The sequence below is a fragment of the Drosophila innubila genome, chromosome 4 (assembly GCF_004354385.1).
Source record: "Drosophila innubila isolate TH190305 chromosome 4, UK_Dinn_1.0, whole genome shotgun sequence".
NCBI lineage: Eukaryota > Metazoa > Arthropoda > Insecta > Diptera > Drosophilidae > Drosophila > Drosophila innubila.
In genome coordinates this window covers 1,200,322-1,223,325 of record NC_047625.1, presented here as the reverse complement: position 1 = coordinate 1,223,325, position 23,004 = coordinate 1,200,322, and the positions used below count along the sequence as shown (strand labels likewise).

The following is a 23,004-nucleotide window of genomic DNA, read 5'->3' as shown; positions in this document are numbered from 1 at the left end:
ATACATATGCATGTGCTTGTGTATATTCTATAAAAGTTTTTAGTGAATGCATCCACACTCAAAATGGACACAGTGAAGTTTTACTACAAAGAACTGCCTATTTTTAGGCTGATGAAAAATGACCTTCCAACTACAGACAAACAGGATTTGACATGTTTTAACTATGGGATATTTAAAGTTTTCCTAAAACGATCCATTATCTGCAATATCCCTTGTAAATTTTTGGACACTTTGAAATCTCAAACAATTTTAATGCACAGCTCTGCAAGGGCATTAAATCTTCAGTGTCCCAAACTTCTGCTAAGAGCCTAGACATAGGGTATCCTGATCCGTTTTTATTCCATTATCCACACTATTCTTGTATTTTTTTTGTGTACAATATATGCAATCTTGATCTGAAAATAATAAAATAATAATCACAGTATAGGTTTCGTTTTAAAACCGTTGGTACTATCGGTATTACCATTAATATTTGTAACTATGAGAAAAATCTAAGTTTCTTAAAAATTTGACTGTAGTTGCGACTTAATCGGCAATAATGTGAGAAATTTTTATATTACCAATACAATTTGTTATCCACGATGATTAATTAATCACATCCGTTATTTCAAATTGTATAATATTATATTTATAATTAGTAATGGAAGCAATGAATAATAAAAATGTATCCATATATGTGAGCGGATATTAAGTACTTTTAAAGTACATACACATTTATATTTATTTAATTATTTACATACGCAATAGTATAAATTCAATATAATAATATATGTATGTTTCGTGTATGCGTGTATGTCTGTATGTATGTCAAATTATAGAGTATAAAACACCGTGTCATATTGCCAACACTAAATCATTAATTTGGATATTTTGCGCTAGCAGATCTATTTAAGGATCGGATCGATCTATATCAGAGTTACGGATTAACACTGTTTAGCATTGCAAATGTACATACACATACATACGTACATGTATGGGCTTATTTTAATGAAAGACTTTAATTGGGTTATTGGAAATGGGAATTTTAATCCATTACTAAAACTATATTGTTATCTACATAGATACGTATGTATATATGTATGTATATGTAAGCTGCTCTCGTTAAACACGTTTTATTCTATCGATAAATTTGTAAGTAAAAAATATCGAATTTAAAAATTCCAACAAAATCGACAGCATTTTTGTGATACAAATATAATAAATGGGGGGCAAATTTGAAAAACCGAACTTTCGGGAACAGCTTAAGTATATATGTATGTTTGTATGCGTGTATGTGTAAATGTATGTATATCTAATATATTTTTGTTGTATTTATTGTTTTTTAATTGTTAATATCGATCGATCGATATTCAGTCGATCGTTGAAAACGTGCATATGTATGTATGACGTTAGAATAATAAAAATATGTACGAATACAATTACAGATACAGTTACAAATTTGGACATACGTATCCATCCAAAATTACTAACTACCCTACTAGTCAATTGCGTATTTTGCTATGGCATTGGTGCATGAATGGCACAAAAATTGGGATCGTTCGAACGAACAATTCTTATCGACTACGAAACACTCTTTCCAAAATTAAACGTTATGCGTCTATGTGTATTTTGTATTGTACGAGGGTCGGCTGATAAGTCATTCGCCTAACAGTAAAACTCAAATATTTTGATTTTAGCAAGCTATAATCCCTCAAAAGATTTGATTAATTTTCAATAAAATTGTTGTTTAATTTAAAATATCAAGCGGTCATTAGATTTCTGTTTTGAAAACATTAATCAAACGATGAGATCAAAATTAAATTTGACAATGGTTATATACTGCGTTTCTACGGATATTTTGACAGATCTGAATAACTTGAAAAAAGTGGCAATTGAAATAGAAGAATCAAAATTATTTTGTTATTTATTTTGTTATTATCGTGTCGATTTTAATTGTTTACTATCTGATGCTTTTAGATTTTAGGACTGCCACCCAGTTACAATAAAAGATCCTTTCATGAAATAAGACTGAATTCTTAGTCGCTTTTCATGTTATATTCGAATTCGTGAAATGGTTTATAGTGTACACATTTGACACCATTCTAAGAAAAGAATTTGCGAAATATGCTACGTATAAATTGAGTATATGAAAAGTGGAAAAGTGGATACTATTTGAAAATCATAAAAATATTGTAATACCATTGTATAAATTGAATTGTGAATTTATTTTCCTTTCATTCTTATCAATGACTTATTAGCCCACCCTCGTAAGTATGTGTGTGTGTATGTGTAAGTAATGGCACTTGAACTGAAACTTAAATAACTATACACAGATGCTAGCCTAAATTATGATTTTAGTTTAAGTATTTACAAAGTAAAGCCAAAAAGTGTTGCAACAGTTTTTTTTTATCCTCGCCGATCGGTAATACACCATCTATAGCTCTAAAGAACTTGTCCCGAGTGATAGCTGTGGCTTTTGAAGATACTCGTAATTACGAATACGAGGACGTCTCTAACTATTCTCCATGGAAGATTACATAATGGAAGAGTTTTTTTTTTTTTTTTTTTAATTTTGGGAGAGAAATTAGTTAAAAAAGGAATTGGGATTGGGATTGAATCAGTGCGAATCTTATTCGTTATTCGATTAGTCGTCAACGTCACGCAGTGATGACATTTCCATATCCTCCGATGAAAATCCGGATGGCGACAGACTCTCGGGTGGATAATAATAGCCACTGCTGGCGCCGGGTCCATTTATCTTTATATTTGGAGGTGGCGTTCCACAATCTTCGGCTCGGGCGGCGGCAACCGCTTGGCTCATCTCCTGCAAATGATAAGCGGCAGCAGCAGCCGCTGCCGCTGCCTGTACCGCTCCCTCCTGACCCACTCCAACTCCCCCATGACCGGTTGGACAGTCGGCGGTCGAGGTGCTCGGACCGCCGCCTCGGCACCAAAGCTGACGCATCTCGGCCCGACGATTACGCATAAGGACCTTGTACTCGGATATTCGCATCTTTTTGCCATCGACGATGCAAGTTCGCTTGGGACGCGGTCGATAACGGTAGTCGGGATGCTGTTCCATATGCAGTTTAGATAGACGCGATTGCTCCTCGTAATATGGTTGCTTATCGGCGTTGGACATTGCCTTCCATCGAGCACCCAAAATCTTGGATATATTTGAATTGTGCATGTCTGGGCACGCTTTCAATATCTTCCTGCGCTCATCCTTGGCCCACACCATAAACGCATTCATTGGCCTCTTTATATGTGGTTTACTGTGAACATGACTCTGTCGCTGTCCCGATCCCTGTCCCTGTCCCTGTCCCTGCGCTTGTCCCGCCACTTGTCCCTGCGAAACTGACACATGACAGTCGGGATCCAGTATAGTGGACCTTTCCGAGCTGGTACCGCAGCTGTTAATCGAATCGCGACTCGTTCTGCCGGCTCGAGTACTCCCGACTCTAGTGCCGGTACTGCTGGACAAGTTGGGATTGCATTCCGCGTTCCACAAACGACCCTGTAACAAAAAAAGTGCAAGAATGTCACTGGTATTAATTGTTTGAAATACTTTAGGATCCTTAAGGGTCCTAGCTTATGGTCCTCTATAAATACATTGTATGAAAGGTAGTAAGCTATACATGATTGACTTTTTAGGGTATACATAATTGAACTCTACTTTAATTTTTATACCCGTTACTTTAAAAATAAGTAAAAGGGTATAAGGCTATAAAGTATATAAGCACCACACCCTCAGTTCTTAAGATAATTCGGTTTTTATGGTAATTTACGTTATCAATTATTAAGATCGGACAAGTAGAACGGAAGTAATAGCTAATTAAAGCTATTACTAATTAAGACAATAAAAGCTCCCAAAAGTATGCAGCAGTTTCAATTAAATATTAATTTCTATAAAGTAAAGTATATGTATTGAAATAAGGAATGGCTTTTCTTTACTCTCGATCTCGACTTTTGCCTTTCCGACTTGCTTTGAACTCATAGGTGTTTTTGTAGGTGATAAATGCTAAAAACGTGCCCAAAATGACAATACATTGAAATAAAAAAAAATTAAAGAGCCAAAGTTTTTTCTGAATTTAGGTATTGGTTCTACTTACACGGGATTGCAAAAAACTTGTCTCGACATCAGTGAACAATGGCGATGACTGATGCTGAAGGGTCGTGTTTGGAACTGGAACTGGGACTGTGACAGATGCCGTTTGGGCCATTTGTTGCCAGTTCAATGGTGGGCTAGGCACAATTGGGGTCAAGCGATCCCGCTGATCCCGATCCCTATCCCGATCCCGATCCCGATCCCGTAAGGATGAGCTGATTGGGGACGAACCGCGGGAACCCTTCGGCTTTGATAGGTTTAGTGGTGCATCCATTTCGGATCCCGGAACTTGCGACTTGTTCGGGTCCGTCGGTGATGATGGGAAATTTATTGAGATGGTGCTGTCTTCAGTGCTGTGATTGCGACCCTGTGGCGAATCCGGCGGGGTGTTGTGACTGTACGTTAATATCGCAGGCGAGTCGGGTCTCGATGATCTTTCCTCTATGTCGCTAGCAGTTCTTATCTCTAGTGTCTCAATTGAGCCGTCTATTGCCTCAGTGGCATTCGCGGGATTTGGAGACATTATATTTGTATTATTATTAATATTATTATTGCTATTGTTACTGTTGTTGCTGTTGTTGTTGCTGTTGTTGCTGTTGTTGTTGTTGTTGCTGCTGCTGCTGCTGCTGTTGTTGTTGTTGTTGTTTTTGTTACTGTTGGTGGTAGTAGTAGCTGCGACGGCCGCTGCGGCAAGAGCTGCTTGAATGTGAGCCGCTGCAACCGCCGCTGTCGGCCACATGGGCTGCATTGCCATTTTGTGGGCGTGGGCGTGGGCGTGGGCATGGGCGTGGGCGTGGGCGTGTGTGTGAGCATGGCTGTGATTGTGATTATGACTATAGAGCGGTTGGTGTGCCACATGACCACCAGGAACCATGTGTGCCAGCTGCTGTGCGGCATTGGGCACCGGAGGAGGACGCAGGAACGGCAGGAACGGTACTAAACTACTGGGCACTCCTGACACATCCTGAAGATGTTGTTGCTGCTGTTGATGCTGCTGCTGTTGCTGCTGCTGCTGTTGCTGCTGCTGCTGCTGCTGACGGAGTGTTGCCCCAAAACGGCCAGTTCCAAACTGAACACTCAGCTGTTGTTGCAGCTCCTGCAAACAGTTCTCGTGGTGCACTCGCTGTGCGTTCTGCAGCTGCTGTTGCTGCTGCTGCTGCTGCTGAATGCTCGCCTCAATGTCCGTCATGCTGTCGAACTGTGCCTGCAACAAAGCAAACAAAAACATTATGAAAAACACTATTTAAACCAAAGAGTTGCTGTAGTGATTTCAATAGCTTTACACATCACTTTAAACGATAACTTAAACACTTTTATTTTATCAATCATATTAAATAACTATTTTGTATTTATAGATAAATAATTTAAAAGTCTCAAAAGACTTTCAATTGTGAGGATTTAATAAAAGGGTTTAATGAGTTTTATAAGACCTCCCACAGTGCGGATATGAAAGTTGAAAAATGATTAATTGTAGGAAATATTTTAAATATCCCATAATTAAAAACAATTAAGTGCAGCATTAATTTAGAAATTAAATACTGTTTAAGAAGACATTGCTTATGAAATCTTGTTGAGATTTGACAGAATTGTGAAATTTTAAAGATTTGACAACTTTATTGACAAGGAAAAATAGTAAAAAACGGATAATTTTAGGACAATTTTGAATATCCCACAATTAAAAGTGATTAGTTTGCAGAATCAATTAAGAAGCCAAATAGTGTTTAAAAAGACATAATTTTTTTTAAATTGGTTAAGATTTGACAAAGTTATGAGAGTTTAAAGTTGTCCACAAATTTACTAGGGAAATAATTAAAAAAAATCGGTAATTTTAGGAAAATTTTAGATAATCCGTAAAAATTATTTAAATGCAGCATTAATTTAGAGCTCAAATACAGTTTAAAAAGACAATATAAAATTGGTTGAGATTTAAGATAGTTGTCCGAAAATTTACACGGGGAAAAAAAAGATTAAAAATGGCATATTTTAGATAGAATTTAAATCTTCTTTAATTTAAAATAATTTAAGCTCGGACTCAATTTAGAAGGCAAATAATGATTAAAAAGACATTGCTTATTAAAATTGGTTGAGCTTTGACAAAGTTATGAAAGTTTAAAGTTGACCTAAAGCTTACAAGGGAAAAAATGAAAAACGGGATAAATTTTATTATAAATTTAAATACCCCTTAATTTAGAATAATTTAAATTCAGAATCAGTTTAGTAGTCAAATAATGTTTAAGAAGTCATTGCTTATTAAAATTGCTTGAGATTTGACAAAGTTATGAGAGTTGAAAGTTTTCCAAAAATATTGATAAAATGGGTAAATTTATTGATTTTTTAACTAATACAATAAACAATTAATTATCATATTTTAAGGAATTTAACATTTGCGGGTAAGTTTTTTAGTCTATGTATATGTATATGAATTAATATATTAAGTTCGTCAGAGGTTTTAGAAACGTGCACTGATTAATTGTAGTACTTTTGTATTTTGATTTTCTTTCGGAGAATTGATAACTTGTTGATTGGCGATAATTATTACAATTATGAACACATTTCAGTTAACTATATATAAGTATTTTTTTTGCCTTGCCACACTTTGTATATTAAGTTATTCGTTGTCAATTCCGGCGGATCATTTACAAGACCAGCATCGTCTGAAGTCGCGCAATGACACAATGAATCCCGCCCGAAAGTCTGTATACCGACAGATTCAAGTGGAAGGATGCGATTCGGAACTCCCAATCGAAACCGTCAATTGTGTGTCGCTTTTGTCGACAACGACTTCGACAACGACTACGACTACGACTGCACTGCGACTCTGACTACGACTACGACTTGGACTTGGCGAGTCGGTGAGTCGGTGAGTCGGTGTAGAGCTGTTCGCGTGATTGGCTGAAACGGTACGAGTATACTATCATTTTGTTTCGCTTTGTTTGCATTCGTTTTGTGTTGCTTTTGTCTTTTCTAACACAATGGTAAACATGGCAGCGAATGAACCTTTCCTCCCTCCCCACACCGACACCGAGGACCGACCGACCGACAACCGACGACGGACGGTCTTAAATCGTATAAGCCAAGAAGAGCGTAAACGTTTTACTCCTGCTTCCCGTGTTACCTTCCCGTTTCCACAGAGCTCTAGTTCCTTTTTTGCGGCACTAGCAACTCGTGGAGCTCGTCCTCGTATTCGTACTTCTACTTGTACTCGTACTCGTACTCGTGCTCGCTATTCGGTTTTCGCATTTACTGTTAGCATCAACGCATCGCAGAGAACTGATGGCCAAACGTCATGAACACATTTTGTTGCTCTGAACACTGTAAATGATGTTGCGTAGTGCGCAGGCGTTTCAAACGAGAGTGTAAACAATTGGAATGAACGACAAGTGTGGCGTCACGATGTTCAAAGTTTTTGCACACAATCAGTGATGCTAGAAGAGCATTTTTGTACCGTGAGCTTCAACTATAGGACGAAAATATGTCGAAATTTCAGGTAGAATTAAAATACATCAGGAAGTTGTGTTACTTTCTAGTAGAATGATATGTCGCAACATCTTTAAAATACATCATATGTATTTGGGAAGAAAATTAAAATTAATCTGGAAGTTGTATTACATTCTAGCAGAGCGATATGTCCCAACCAACATCTTTGAAATACATGTGATGAACTTTGAGAAGAAAATCAAATAAAGATAATTCAGTCAGTTTTTAAAGTTTTTTTTTCAGTCAAATTGAACTGCAGGATGTTTTTTACAATATGTCAAAATTTAAGCGAGAATTAAAATTGATTGGGGACCTGTATTATTTTTTATTAGAATAATATGCTATAAATTATTAAATGATGAACTTTGAGAAGAAAGGCTGGTTTTTGAAAATTTAATAAAATGGTTGTCTTCCATAAATCTTCAAGGATTTTGATACCAGTTGATTTGAAATTTTTCGCAAATAATTTAAAGTTATAAAAATCAGCTAACATTAGTTTATATCGAGTTTTAAACAAGTTTATTTATTTAAGTGTATTTTATAACTTTTTATTTCTTAAAAAAATGAGTTGCTTTCTGATTTTTAAGAAATGCTTTATAGACAGGGAACAAAAAGAACAGTTACATTTTGGTAAAGTTGAAAATTTTAGCTATTTTTTCGATACACTACCACTAAATATAGCTTTTTTTTCTTCACAAAAGTTGGCAACACAAGACACACATATGTATGTACTGGGATTGCACATACATATATGCGCAGAGAGAGAGAGAGAGAGAGAGAGAGAGAGAGAGAGAGAGAGAGAGAGAGAGGGAGCGAAAGCGACAGAGAGAGTGTGTGTGTGGGAGAGCACAAGAAGCTTGCAATCTGCAGAGTTCTCTGAAAGCTGAGGGGCGTGCATTCAATTGTAGATTGTAGCTCGCGCAATTACATCTAGTATATTGTTACGAGTATTCTCTCTTTCTTACTCTATATGTAGGTGTATGGTGGTGGTTGGTAGATCGTCTTGCTGTCTATATATATATATATATATATATATATATATATAAATATATAGCCATATAATACGAAATATACATATGTATGTGTGTGTGAATCCGAGAACAAAAACAAAAACATCAATGCTGCTGCCTGACTTCCAGTTCAAAAATCAATAGAATGTAAAGGCAACGCCAACGCAGAAGCCAACGTCGACGTCGACGCTGATGACGACGACGACGACGACGTAACGGAACAGAACGGAACGGAACGAACAAAAGGGCATTGTGTAACAAAAAACCGAGCGATACGAAGTTTGAACTGAATCTGAAGCTCCTCCCTTTATCGTGCAACGACGGAGGCAACCCCAGATCACGGTAGTTAATGCCTCGTTTGCCTCAGCCAATTGTCTCTCCAATAATTTGCCATTGTAACTGCACATTTCGTTTCGGTTGGCCGACTGGAATATCATACACACTTATATACATGCATACTTACATACAACATACTGTATGTGTATATATGTATGAGCATAATAAAAACATACATAAACTAAGGCATATGCACATCCTTACATACATACTGCATCTACGTGAATGTGTAAGAGCACACACTCTTACTGACTTACAGAAGTATGTAGACATTATACCATCACCCGTTCCCGAGATATTTTATGATGTTATGTACGAGTAAGGACGTGTATTCCTGAATAGATTATCTGTATGCCTGTGTGTATGCCTGTATGAGTGTCGAGTGTGTGTGTGTCGATGTTCAAGACAATTTGAGCTAAACATAGACCAAATGTGTCAAATATTTACATTATTTTTCAACTTTTATTTATTGATTTAAAGTTGAATAATAACTATAAAGCATCATAATACAAATAATAGAAACCAAGTTCTTACAATAAAAATATGATAATTTAGGCAACAAAACTAAAAGGATACAAAAGATTTTTCAAAGATTCAAAGGTCGAAGATCGCTAAGGGCTTTACTGGGCGATGATTGGTCCCGCGAGGGCCGTCCGGTTCAACCTAACCTAACCTAAAGGTCTGAGAGTATCTTGTGGCTCCATTCTATAGCCATATGGCATGTTTATAACAGCCATAAGAAGCCATATAACCATCCTAATTTGAAATTTTCCAGCAATCACATATAAGTTTACAAAAATTTCATCAGAATAAAATGATCAGAATGAATGTTATAATAAAATGATAAAATGTTTTAAAAAAGCAAGCAATAATTCCGATTACGTAAGGGCCGATTTTCCATTGTGCTAATAAACCCTAAAGGGTTGTTTATATGTTGGATTTTCCTTCTCTTTTTGACTGGTTGTCTAACATTTAGGTCGAATTAACCCACTAAAGGACGGTTTTTCAATATCTCCTTAAATTTTACCAAAAAGATAAATCCAAATTTGACATTGATTTCTATACATTTAACGTCAAAGTATTTGTGATATAGTTATTAAGCCCGTTAAATGGACATTGAAAAACCGTCCCTAAAGAACCGCTCTAAAAGTTGTATTATATTTCAAAAACAAGACGGAAAGCCGATATATTTAGAAAGTTCTATGCTGGTTTAAATTTTAATAATTTAATTTTGTATTATATTATGGACAGAATTTTATTTTTATGGAGCGATGCTTTCGTTTGGAAGTATTTCTAACACAGCCGCCCATCGCGATAAGACCTCAGCTCGTATTTGTATTATATTATGGACAGGATTTTATTTTTATGGTGCGATGCTTTCGTTTCGAAGTATTTCTAACACAGCCGCCCATCGCGATGAGACCTCAGCTCGTCGTCCTGATCAAGAACATATAAACTTTATGGGGTCCACCATGCCTACTTTTAATGCGTTACAGATTTCACAAGGAATGTAGAAGTTGAAAGTTTATTTTCCTGGTTTTTAAATTTAAAATATCATTTGCATTTTTTTGTAACCCTATTTTATCAATTTAATAAAATGTTGTCTATGATTTTATTTAGAAATTATAGATTTTGGCAGTTTATTTATCAAATCAATGCTAAAACAATAATGGAATAATCTTTTTAAAGCGTCATCTCTTTTTAGATGATGATACATGTGAAAGCAGGCAATTATATAGAAAAACTGTTTATATTCAAATGTGCATTCGGACTGCAAATAAGAATAAAGAATTTCCAATTTAAGTAATAGTCCATATGTATTTGTCAATTGCACATTTAGCAATCTGTTATCTATAATTGCGAGAGCCTAGCCAAACTGTTGACTGCTACTAACAGCTAAGGAGCCTCTCATCTTGGCCTGCTTCTGTGTTGCATTTTTTCTGCTTCATGAACATATTTAATTATGGACCAGTCGTTGTAGGTGTCACATGGCAATAGAGATGAACGAATTTACTGCTGCCGTATATTCTTACAGACTAGATATTAATATGACGCACAGAAGCTTAATTTTAGTGAGAATTAGCGATATTTTGGAAGCGTTTATTTAACATATGCATTTAGAAAGAAGTAAGAATATTCATGATGTGTGCGAAAACACTAAAATTGATGTTGTAAATTCTACAAGATTCTAATATTAGAGCTCAGAATGCATTCTTATTAGAATTTTCTAGTTATTGTCTCTGTTTCGTTTTGTGTTTTGTTTTTAAAATAAATAAAATACTTGCAGATATAACAAATACGAGTATCAATAGAGAAATGCTGTCAACAAGAGTGTTAAAGAGGAGAGACTTGTAATTTGAATTCGTTTTATTCAGTAGTATTAGACATTTATTCGACATATGCAACATACAATGTTTATATAGCTTGGGGATATTGAATTGGATGGATTGGGGTACATTCTATGTTCAAATCTCAGTCACAAATTACTACGTTGATGAGTTTGATGTGATTTTGTTTCGTTTTAATTTTATTTCATTTGTTTTATTTGTTTAACTTGTTAATTTCGGTTATGGCATCAAAAGCAGCAGCAACAACAACAACTACAACAACAACAAATACGTTGAAAATTACGCTGACATCGTGGGTTTTGGGTTTACAGTTGTTTTTGTTGGTATTGGTATTCGGTGTGGAATATGGAATGGAATGGGTACTACGACGAAAAAGATCAAAGGACAATTTCCTGATTGTTTTATTTCGTTATTTTATTTTGTTTGCCTTACGTCCTGCTCTCAGTTGTATCTCTGTTGTTGTTGTTTTGTTGTTTTGGGCGTGTGTTGTCTTTGCTTATTTATTCCTCTTCGTTTACTTTTGTCAGCCACCCGCCTTTCGCCTTTCGTCTTCCTCCCCTTTTCCCTTTTATTCATGGTCAGACCTATGCGTGTATTTATTTGTTTGTATATATATTTGTATTTGTATGTTTTGATTATTAAATCGTACTTCATTTGAATATTCCGTTTCATTTCACTCTTCGTTTAGTTTAGTTTAGTAAAACGAATGCATATAGGTGGACATTTTTCCAAGATCCCAACGATCCAAATTGTTAGCATATATAATCTGACGAGTGGCAGAGAGCATTTGTATTTGACTCATACGCAAGAGGTCTACGGTTCGAATCCCGGTGTGTGCATGAAATAAATATGTATACACAACTTCAAAGACTCGCTTTTAATTGATTAAGTGTCCTTTCTCGCGACAATAGCGATCCTTCGGCTGCGCTTTCTCACTCACTTTCATAAATACAAACATATGTATAGAAAACATTCATACAATTTGTGAGTGGCGGTTTCTTCGACTTGTTGAACTTGGTGGTGTTTGGGTCCATTCCCGGGTGGTAAGTTGGGTTAATGGTAATTAAGTGCAATTCCGGCGAGAACTCGAATCTCATTAGCGCTGGGCTTTTAGTTGAACTTTTCATTTCCCATTACAATTACAAAATACTCATATGCAATTTGCATAGAATACTATGGCCTAGGGAAGGGTAATTTAAAAAATAACACCGATATTCACATCCAAAAAAATTTCACGTAAAAAATTATTTTGCTATGAATATTAGCCATATCAGCACAATCTAAAAAATTAATCGATCGAGAATTGACTGGAATTGGTGTGATTAATACCTTACGCATTACAAAATACTAAAGTTATAAAATAAACAGAAAAATTTATTATTTTTTCCAACAATTACAGACAGGGTGAGTCTAATATATGAATAATAAATAATTTTAACTTCAATTTTAAGTAATTGTTTAGTAAAAACGAAAGTTTTATACAAACAGAAATCAAAAAATAAATTTTGGAAAAATGTACCGATTGTTTCATTTTTTGATTCTTAATATTAATTTTTCGGCTCAGTTCCGGTACTAAATATGGTAAAAACACTTTCAACAAGCAGTAAAGAAAATATGATCGACCGAAATATGATCGGTAAATATATAAATATATACATACACTGAAAAAAAAGAACAACTTCTAAAATCAAGATCATTTATCTTAAATATTTAAAATAAGATTATTTTAAGACCAAATTACTAAAACTAAGATTATTAATTTTAAAAATCTTAAAATCTTAATATAGGAATAAAAATCTTAAATTGTTAGGAAAGTATAAATAGGTACTATTTCGTATCGAAGAAATGATGGCACCGTGGCGCTCTGGTTAGAGAGGCCGCTTCAGTTGTGAAGCAGTAGGCAGCGGTTCGAATCCCCCTCGTAACAAATTAAAATAACATTTATAAAATTACTAAAACAGAATAAAACATAAATAAATCAAAATTTAAAAATAAAAGAAATATAAATATAAAAAATAATTTTCATTTATTTTATTTTTTGATTTTAATTTTAAGAACATTTATTCTTAAAATAAGAACTTGGTCTTATTTAAAATGTTCTTAAAATCAAGATGTGTTCTCTTAATTCAAGAATTTGATGCTTTCGACGCATTTTTTAGTTCAAAAATCTTAGTTCAGAGACCAAAATCTTGATTTTATAACATTTTTTTTATCAGTATAAAGGTTCCCTGTAAAACTGAGATTTCTTCCATACAGGAAAAATGTACAAATGTTTTGCGATATATCTATTTAAAATCTGTATATCGTAAATTAATCGTATTGAAGAACATATAATTTTTTTAAATATCGTTTTTCCGTCCCATCCATACAACATTACCACAAGGTGCAAGAGACTGAATATGGGATTGAGAATTGAGAACGGGAATGAGCATGAGATTGAGAAGGAACTTAAGGATGATGTGGAGGCGACGAAAAGCATTATAATAGACCAGAGGCACATCATTAACGCCACGAAATGCAACACAATAACAAGATTTCAAGTGGACATTCAGTATTCAGTTGCAGTGTTTGGGTTGCGTGGGGATTTATACAAGTCAAAGGAGAGCGAGACAGAGACAGAAAGAGAGTGTGAGAGAGAGAGATAGAGAGAGAGAGCGGGGAATGCATCTATCACCTTTGTTGTGGATCTGCTTTGTTCGCTGCTCGCGAAATGATGATAAAGAACCGCAGTAAGTCCACAGATACTGATGACACAAGAGATGCTACGGCACTCATTTTATATTCATTGACGACTGTAGCAGTTAAGTTTGAGTTTGAGGCAAGGATGATGGAGAGCCAAGGACCAAGGACCGAGGAACGAGGAACGAAGAGCGAGGAGCGAGGAACGAGGACTTTGCCGCAAATTGCTCCCAAATGTTGCCATTGCACTCACACATTTGCACAATGAAAGAAGAAGAGCCTCGCATATTTATGTATGTACAAGCGAAATTAATGTTATGCAAACACATATGTATATTACATGGACCAGAAGATAAACACTTGGCACGTCAACATGAGTACAGTAAACCTCCGATAAAGCGAATAATACAAGTATTTAGGTACTGGAACAACTATCTTGGAGAATATCCTATAGATATTTCGACAAATAATACTCAAATACAATAATTAAAAATAAAAACCAGAAAGTATTGCAATTTATAAATTAATATTAGGTATTCTAATTTTTGAATAATCTAAATCGAAGAAAAGAATTGTGAAATTTAAAATTTAAAAGCGAAACTTAAATTATTTTTATTATGAAGTAATCACTATAACGAGTGTCACCTGTTTGTATGTACAGTGTACACACTAACAATACTGTGTGACGTACAGGTACATATGTATGTGACTGTAAATGTGCCCAGCCTGAAATACATTTATTTACATACAAATGTACGTCTGTACTACATCGGTTCTTCTATCTCTCAATGAACTCCCACACCCACCACGATACGAGTATACGAGTATTCGTCCTTTTGACGCCCTAATGTCGTGAATCAAGTACGGCCCACGACAGGGCTGTAACACTGCGAAGAAGTCGAAGAAGTTGTCGTCTGCTTGCTTTTTTAAGACCAAAGTGTCGCGCAGCGCTAAGCTGCTATATCTTTTTACACCTTGAGCCTATTAAAAATTGACAACAACAAAAAATAAAGGTTAATATACAAATAAGAGCTGGAGACTTTAATATTGCAATGTAAGTTTCTGTATAACATATGCAGATCAATTGTATTAACAGATGATAGGTAGATAGCCAACATATCTGCATATTATTTGGTCAAATATGTTAATCCTTTTTGAGCGGAATTAAAGTCAGGGAACTTTAGTAATATTTTTGAATTACAAATTTTTAATTTGAAATGTCCCTAAACTTATCTTTTTTTTCGATTTTTCCCTTTTAATTTTTGGACAAATTTGAACTCTCATAATTCTGTCAAAACTCAACCTATTTTAATAAGTAAAGTCTTTTTAAGCATTATTTGGCCTTTAAATGGATGCTGCATTTAGATTATTTTAAACTAAGGGATACTTTTAAAACTATCCTAAAATTACCCATTTATTTTAATTTTTTCCCTTGCTAATTTTTTGACTAATTTAAACTCTCATAACTTTGTCAAATCTCAATTTTAATAAGTAATGTCTTTTTCAACATTATTTGATTTCTAAATTCATGATGCATTAAAATAATTTTAAATTAAGAGATATTTAAAATGTTTATAAATTTAACCATTTTTTTTTTACATTTTTGAACTTTGAATTGTCATAGCTCTGTCAAATCTCAACCAATTTTAATAATTAAATTTTTTATACATTGTTTGACTTCTAAATTGATGCTGCATTAAAATCCTTTTTAATCAAGGAATATTTTAATTTTTTTTATAAAATTATCCATTATTTTTAGTTTTTTCACTTGTAAATTTTTGGACAGCTTTGAATTCACATAACTTTGTCAAATCTCATTCAATTTAAATAAGTAATGTCCTTTTAAACAACATTTGACTTCTGAATTGAAGCTGCATTGAAATTATTTTTAATTGGGGAATTTTTCTGCGCAAAATAAGAATACATTATAATACTTTTTATACTGTAAGCATAACAATACATAAAATTTCAATTTTGAACGTAAAAAAAATGCAAGTTAATGAAAACAGAGTGCGATAAAATAAGTATTTCAGATTTATATATGAAAACAAAAAACTGATAATTTTGACAGTCTGATTATTTCTCTTTGTCTATCCGTAACGATAAGGGTGGTATCCTTATCGTTATCAAAGTTGTCAATATTGTGAAATTGTCAAACCGCCAAGATTTTGCTTCGAATGCTATTAAAATTCATTGGCATGCTCGGTCTGCATCGATTGAGATTGCGACTGCGACGACGACCTAAGGCAAATCTGATAAGGTTTTCGGGAAGAATAAACCGCTGCTGTTGTAATGCCCAAACTGGGGCATTGGGAATGATGGTTTAAGCACCAGCGACTTTAGTTGTTATTCAACGATTCCCAATTGGCCGCTTCTAATGCCATCGTCAATGTCACTGTCTGTCAATGGGTGCGTTGCGACGCGTCGCCAGAAGCGGTAAAGGAAACCGTTAATAAATACAACAATCCCCGAGGAAGCACAAATCCGTTGAAAGGTGGCCGCCATCCACCATCAGCCTGTGGCTTTCCTCGTGGCTGCAAATTACACCGATGACACGCTGTGTCATCGCTTCATTGACATACTCGAGTGGGTCGCGTCGGGTGGTGAGGTAGTGAGGTGGGTGGTGAGGTGTGGGTGCTCTCTGTTCTCTGCTGGAGGCGGGAGCGGAAGTGGGAGCTGACACTGTCAATGAATTCCCTTTTTCGGTTCAAGTTTCCAGCAAGATATCCATCAATTTTCTTGAATAATATGGCATTGTTGCTTTGTCGATGCTGTCGATGACTGTACCCCCGTGGATATTCACCGTGTTTTTCTTTTCTTTTTTTGTTTTTTTTATCCCTGCTAATGCCTTTTTTATTTCCGCGCATTATTAAAAAATCAATTACAAGACTTCTAAACCAGCTGAGGACTTTCAAAGAGATATAACTCGATTAATACCAAGACGAAATAATAAGAAAATGTTACTATCGCCACACCGAAATTCGACTTTTAAATTAATTCTGTAATTAAATTGGCTTTAATTTAGGCCAATTTTTATATTTTTATTTCATTGCAATATTTTGGACAGTATTATTGTTAATCCTAACACACTTTTCAGTTAAAACAAGTACCGCTTTTCAATTAAGATAAAAACACTAAGTCGTTGCTATTGTCATTTGTTAAATTGAAAGGTTTGTTATTGTATTTATTGTGTGAATTACGATTTGAAAATCTTTCAATTGCTACCACCTGCTTCTGGGACTACCACCCTCCCTTTGCGTTAAAGATAGATCAAAATAAAATAAAATATGTAATTCATGAAATGAAATAATAAAACATAATGCAAAACTGATTATTCAGATTTTCATTTCAATTGAGATGCAAAGTGGCGTGAAATTCAAATGAGTTCAACTCAATTATAATAATAAACTGCTCGTTTTTGTTGCTGCTGCTGATTTTTATTCTTTTTCATTTCTTCTCTTGTTGCTGTTGTTGCTTGTTGAGAAGGTTCCTTTGATTTCAATACGTAAAAGCCCTGTTTATTATGTATGTTTGTGGGTGTATGTGGGTATGCCAATTTCAGTCATTTTCATTGGGTATATTAATTAATTTTACAAACTTTTCCGACTGGTGTCACGATTACACATATTTTCAAACAAAAAGGGGTAAAACGCGTTTGTCTAAATATACACTCAGAAAAAAAATCAAGATTTCCGTACATAAACAGGCCAGTTTCAAGTACAAACGATCTCAAAAGCTGTCTAAGTTCAGAATTTCGAAAGTTGAGAACAAAAATCTTGTTTCAAGTTCGGTTTTCGCATACTTGGGGATACTCAATTCAAGTCTGAAAAAATTAAAAACATACTACTTTAAGTACACAAAAATCTTGTACTAAACCCAAAATGAACTTGTTTCTAGTACACATCATTGTCATAATTAAATTAATTAACTTTAATCTTAAAACATACACTAGTATGTGTACTAAAATTTTTCAAAATACCAAAATTTAATACCGTTTAATAATGGTGTATTTTCTTGGTTAACAACCTTTCGATATAGGTGCTGATATTACCAGCGATCCAACCTTAACGTCATATTAGCGTCGCTAGAACCAGTTAAGAATTCTAAGGTGCGACAATAAAAAAAAACTAGTTTAGTACAAATAACTCAGTTGTTTCTGGAGGTATCCTTTCGAGACTCACGGATTATATATTTTCCATGGTCTTATATATTCTGACTAAGTTTGGATAAAATCGGATTACTATTTCGGATAGCTACCATAGTTTCAAATTCAATTCATAGTCCACGCTTTTTAAGTTGAAAATGTATTTTTTTTGAAAAGTTTTAACGTTTAACGTTTTTTAAGTCGGGGAATTACATGTAAAGCTGTTGTTTTCAGCTTTGACATACTTAATATTTTCTGAAGATATAAACAGGACCGAAAATAAAGAAAATACTGCTTACATTTTGATATAATATTAAAAATACATATCAGAATATCAATGGACCTGGGCACAGGGCATCTCATAGTCGAGCACTATCGAGTTAGGCGACCTTAGTTGTTCATTTTGCCATTTGAACGGGCGCGAGGTGTGCTCAAGATATTTTCATATTTGCGAGTATTTTTAAAAATTTATATTTTATGTTCACTTTGTCACTAGCGTGGCTTAATATCGAACTTAGAGGGCTGATCACTGCGGACGGCAGTTCGCGCTAGTACGTATAACGAAAGCAGTACGAAGGGTGCGAAAGGCGATATTTATTACGATAGGCTAATATTCTTTCTTTTCTCCCCGCACCGATGTCAATATCGATACTTTTATTTTGGCGATATCTATCCGTAGCTCTTAGTTGTTTTTATTTATAGTAGAGTTGAGGAGCAGGTTGAAGTCCAATTGAGTCACTGAAATACTTGTCTTTTGAGGTCGTGACGGTCGTGACGGTCGTGACGGTCGTGGTGCACGTGACGGTCATTGAGCAGCGCGAAATGTGAATATTATCGAGGGATGGACAAAGAGGATTTTGGCTGGCACAGAATGCATAAAGCCTTTCAATGCAAGGGATGGAATAACATACAAGTAAATGTGAACACCGCGACGTTGATCCACTTGACGTTGGCTTTATTCTAATTATAATACCCACTCCAACGAAAAAAAAAGGCCATTAAGTGGGAGCAGCCCAACCCAGGCCCACCCATTGTGTGGGCAATGTCAAGTGCAAAGGTCTCTCAAGCAAAAGTCGCACGGCGCATTTGAATCTGACGGGGAATGGGCCACAACAATAATAAAAATGATAATAATAATAATAATAGCAACAACTCAAGGATGTGTATTTCAGAATGGAACTCCGTCTCCGTCTCTGTCTCCAACTCGGACCGCCTATTGCGTTCAAGGTAATTGTTTTTCTTTATTTGCCCGGCTTTTTCTCTTAACTGAACTCTGTGCTGCCCCGGTTCCCCCATGAATTCTGCTGCATTCTGCATCCTGCGTCCGCGTCAATTCAATTACAAGTTATTTCACGTTCGCACTGACGCTGATGCTGATGCTGATGCTGATGTTGACGTTGACGGGACACGCACGACACTTCCACATGTCGTCGGTCGTCGGTCGTCGGCGTCAGTGGCGTCGACTGTTGACTCGTGACCGTTGTCGTTGTTGCCAGCCACATCAGAGATCGGAGATGGAGGAACAGTCCTTTTCCCGGCCAGGAAATTCGGGCACAAATTGGGGAAATTGGAATTTGAATTGAAAACATGGCTTGTACAAATTATGATGTTGCCAGTGTGCGTGTGCTCCTGTATAAGTTCCTGTTTCTCAAACTCAACACAGAGAAAAATACAACGTTATCGTACTAACAATAAGTAGTTGTGATTCTTAAGATCCATACTTGATTTAAATACGAAAAACTAATAATTTATCCCATAAAAGCCCAGTTTTTCAATTATTTCCTTTGTAACTTTTTGGACAACCAATTTTAAAAGGCAATGTCTTTTTGAACATAGGTTAACTTTTAAATTGCTGCTGCATTAAAATTATTTTGAATTGAGGTATATTTAAGCATTTCCTAAAATTGCCATTTTCTTAACTTTTTTCCTCGTAAATTTGTTGAACTCTCATAACTTTGCCCAATCTCAACCAATTTTAATAAGCAATCTATGTTTTTAACATAGATTAACTCCTAAATTGATGCTGCATTTAAATTATTTTAAATTAAGGAATATTTCAATTATTCCTAAAATTACCCGCTTTTCAATTATTTCCCTTCTAAAATTTTGGACAACTTTGAACTCTCATAACTTTGTCATATCTCAACCAACTTTAATAGGCAATGTCTTTTTAAACACAATTTGACTTCTAAATTTTAAGAATTGTTTCTCTTTTAAATTTTTGGATAACTTTGAACTCTCATAACGTTGTCAAATTTTAACCGATATCGATGTGTTTTTAATAATTGATTTTCTTACCTTAGATTAGTTTAAATTTGTTTTCAAAATTACCAATTTTTTGAAGAACTTGAAATACTCATAACTTTATTATTGTTTGCTGTCCAAACTGATACTGCATCTTAGTTCCTTATGTTTTGCGAAAACTTCAAGGTCTCTTTTCTTCGCTTGAACTTGTTTCGAAACACTTGATTTTTTCGCCCTGTGTATGGTGCTGCAAAAGGTGGAAATAGCAATAACGATGCTAAAATGAAAAACAAAAGCCCCTGTGTCCTTGTCCTTCTGTATAGCCCATCAGTCGCATTCGATCACATATTAGTCACAGGGATAACAAAATTTGTCCACCCTCTAGAGTGTAGAGCAAACATTCTAGCTATGTCATTCATACATTTGATGTCAAAGAATAGGACAGGAAGTTGAGCTTCTATTCATAATATTTGAAAACAATGGCGACTCTAATGATGGGAAAAGCGCCCAGCCCAGTCCAGCCCAGCCCAGTCTAGCCCCATGAGCAGATGATTAAATCTAGGACAACAAAGGACAATATAGCATTCAAATTAGAAGCTCATTGTCGTACTTTGTTGCCAAAGTAGCGGCAATACTGCTGTGTGCTAGCAGCTTTGTTCCGTCAGACAATGGGAGCACAAATGATGCTAACAGCCCACTGTACGAGTATATTGTACTTTTATCATTGGATCACAAAGTTTACAGGCTATATACCACATTCTTAGTACATAGATATCTATGTACGTATATATATGTGGTAAGTTCTAGTCTGCGAATAATGCAATGATACGGTTAACAACGATCATCAATCGACATCATCAATCTTCATCCATTACCTCACGCTCAACAATAATGTCTAATAATTTCTACATGGGACACAGCACGTGGGCGGGGTCAATTGCTAATGCCGACACGAAAACGTTTTTCTTTCACAAAGCAAATTTAGAGGCCATTGTAAGAGAAGCGCACATCCTCCACAATCCACAATCCACAATCCACAAGCCAATTCACCCTCAAACGAACTAAAACTAACAACAGGTGCCAAAACTAAATACTTCTCAGAGCAATGTGAAAATAGCACTTGATTCCAGATTGCAAGGGAAAGGGATGTCAAAGTTAACTGCCTGGGAATTATTTGTTTTGCTATAAATCCATTGAGCTCGGCCCTTTATACTACATAACATATATCTAAATTATAAACTGTCAGTTGTGCGGCACACGCCAAAAGTTGGAAACTTTAGAGAGCGGAAAGCGTTCGCAACGGCTTTCTTTTTAATATACCATAATTCTTTTTTTTTTTGTGCCCCATCCTAACTCAAAATCCAATGATGTTGTCGATGTCTACTTCCAATTTAATTTCCATGTGCGTGAGACTGTCAGAATTATATCACTATAAATATTTCTCATGTCTAAATATAACATTTATGATTTCCCCGAGAAATAATTTATAAAAAGTCAGAAATTTTTGACAAAATATCCAAATTTTCTAGAACAAAGGCGAACCGAAAATAAACCACCCCGTTTCTCTCTCCCCCAACAGACAGCATCATCAACATCACCATCACTATCACCATGAAACATGCAGAGGGGCAACCATTCGTCAACAATAAAAGCATCGGCATCTGATCTTCCCCATACCCCTTCTTCTCCGCTTATTCCCAACAGCACCCACTCACAACGAGGCATAAGCAGTGTGTACAAATATTGTTTCTATCCTTAAATAGACAACATGAACGAGAGCAACATGAAGCGGTACAGAGGGAAAAAATCAAGTATTTCGGACTTAAAGCACCACTTTTCGAACTTGATTTCTCACCAAGAACAAAAATACTGAAATCAAGGATTTCGATCTCAATTCAAGTACGATATTTTAAGAACGAAGTTTAAGTATTGTTAAAATAACTTTAAGACGTACTTCATTTAAGTATTGATTGATTTTTTTGTATGTGTATGTATGAAAAGTTCTTGAAATAGGTATTACCTCACGCTACCTGATTAAATTATCTAAGTCGTAAGCGTGGATGTTAAAAGCTTTCAGTTAGTGTAAAAAGAACAAGTGAAGACTAATTACAGAAATTATTTATTATAGTCTTAAGCTCTGAGTGTCCATCGAACAACTTCTCGTTGCAGGAAAGCAAGAACCAGTTGAGAATTCTAAGCAAAAATTATGTAAAAATTAATGAACTCAATTCAGGATTTGACGAACTTGATCTGTGAGTCAAGCCTTGGTCCCGATCTTATATTAAGAATTTTTATCACTGCGGACGGCAGTTCGCGTTAGTGACGAAAGCATCACGAAGGGTGCGATAGGCGACTTAACAATATATACAGCTAAGTTGGAAAATTTGCTACGACTGTCCGATCAGATCGAGTTATATAGTATACCGATCGAAAGGTTTAGTCCTAACTTACACAATGGCATACTAAAACTTTTTCTTACCAACCTGGGTTATGAGGTACGGGGGTGTAAGTGGGAGGGGAAAATTTAAATGATTGCAGCTAATGGGGCTGTTTGGGCCTTTTGGTAAAAATTATTTTTTAAAAATTCTACTTAATAATACGCGTCGATTGATACCTCAATCACCCAAATCCGAAAACTGGTTCAAAAGATAAATAAATTTGAAAATTTTAGTAGACTAC

The 23,004-nt window shown here is 35.2% G+C and overlaps 1 protein-coding gene across 3 annotated transcripts in view; it reads right to left on the bottom strand.

The window, feature by feature from the left end:
• Positions 1–673: 673 nt before the first annotated feature.
• Positions 674–23,004, bottom strand: part of LOC117785770 (transcription factor SOX-6) — a 35,164-nt gene continuing 12,833 nt past the window's right edge. For 2 of the 3 annotated variants that reach the window (XM_034624031.1, XM_034624112.1), the window contains exons 4-5: positions 4,092–5,291; positions 674–3,496 (exon numbers count right to left, since the gene is read on the bottom strand). In XM_034624031.1, the coding sequence (XP_034479922.1) occupies positions 2,624–3,496; positions 4,092–5,291 (2,073 nt within the window). In that variant the 3' untranslated portion in view covers positions 674–2,623. Of the gene's footprint in view, positions 3,497–4,091; positions 5,292–7,202; positions 7,441–23,004 lie in introns of those variants that run through there. The other variant, XM_034624191.1, reaches the window with a different exon arrangement.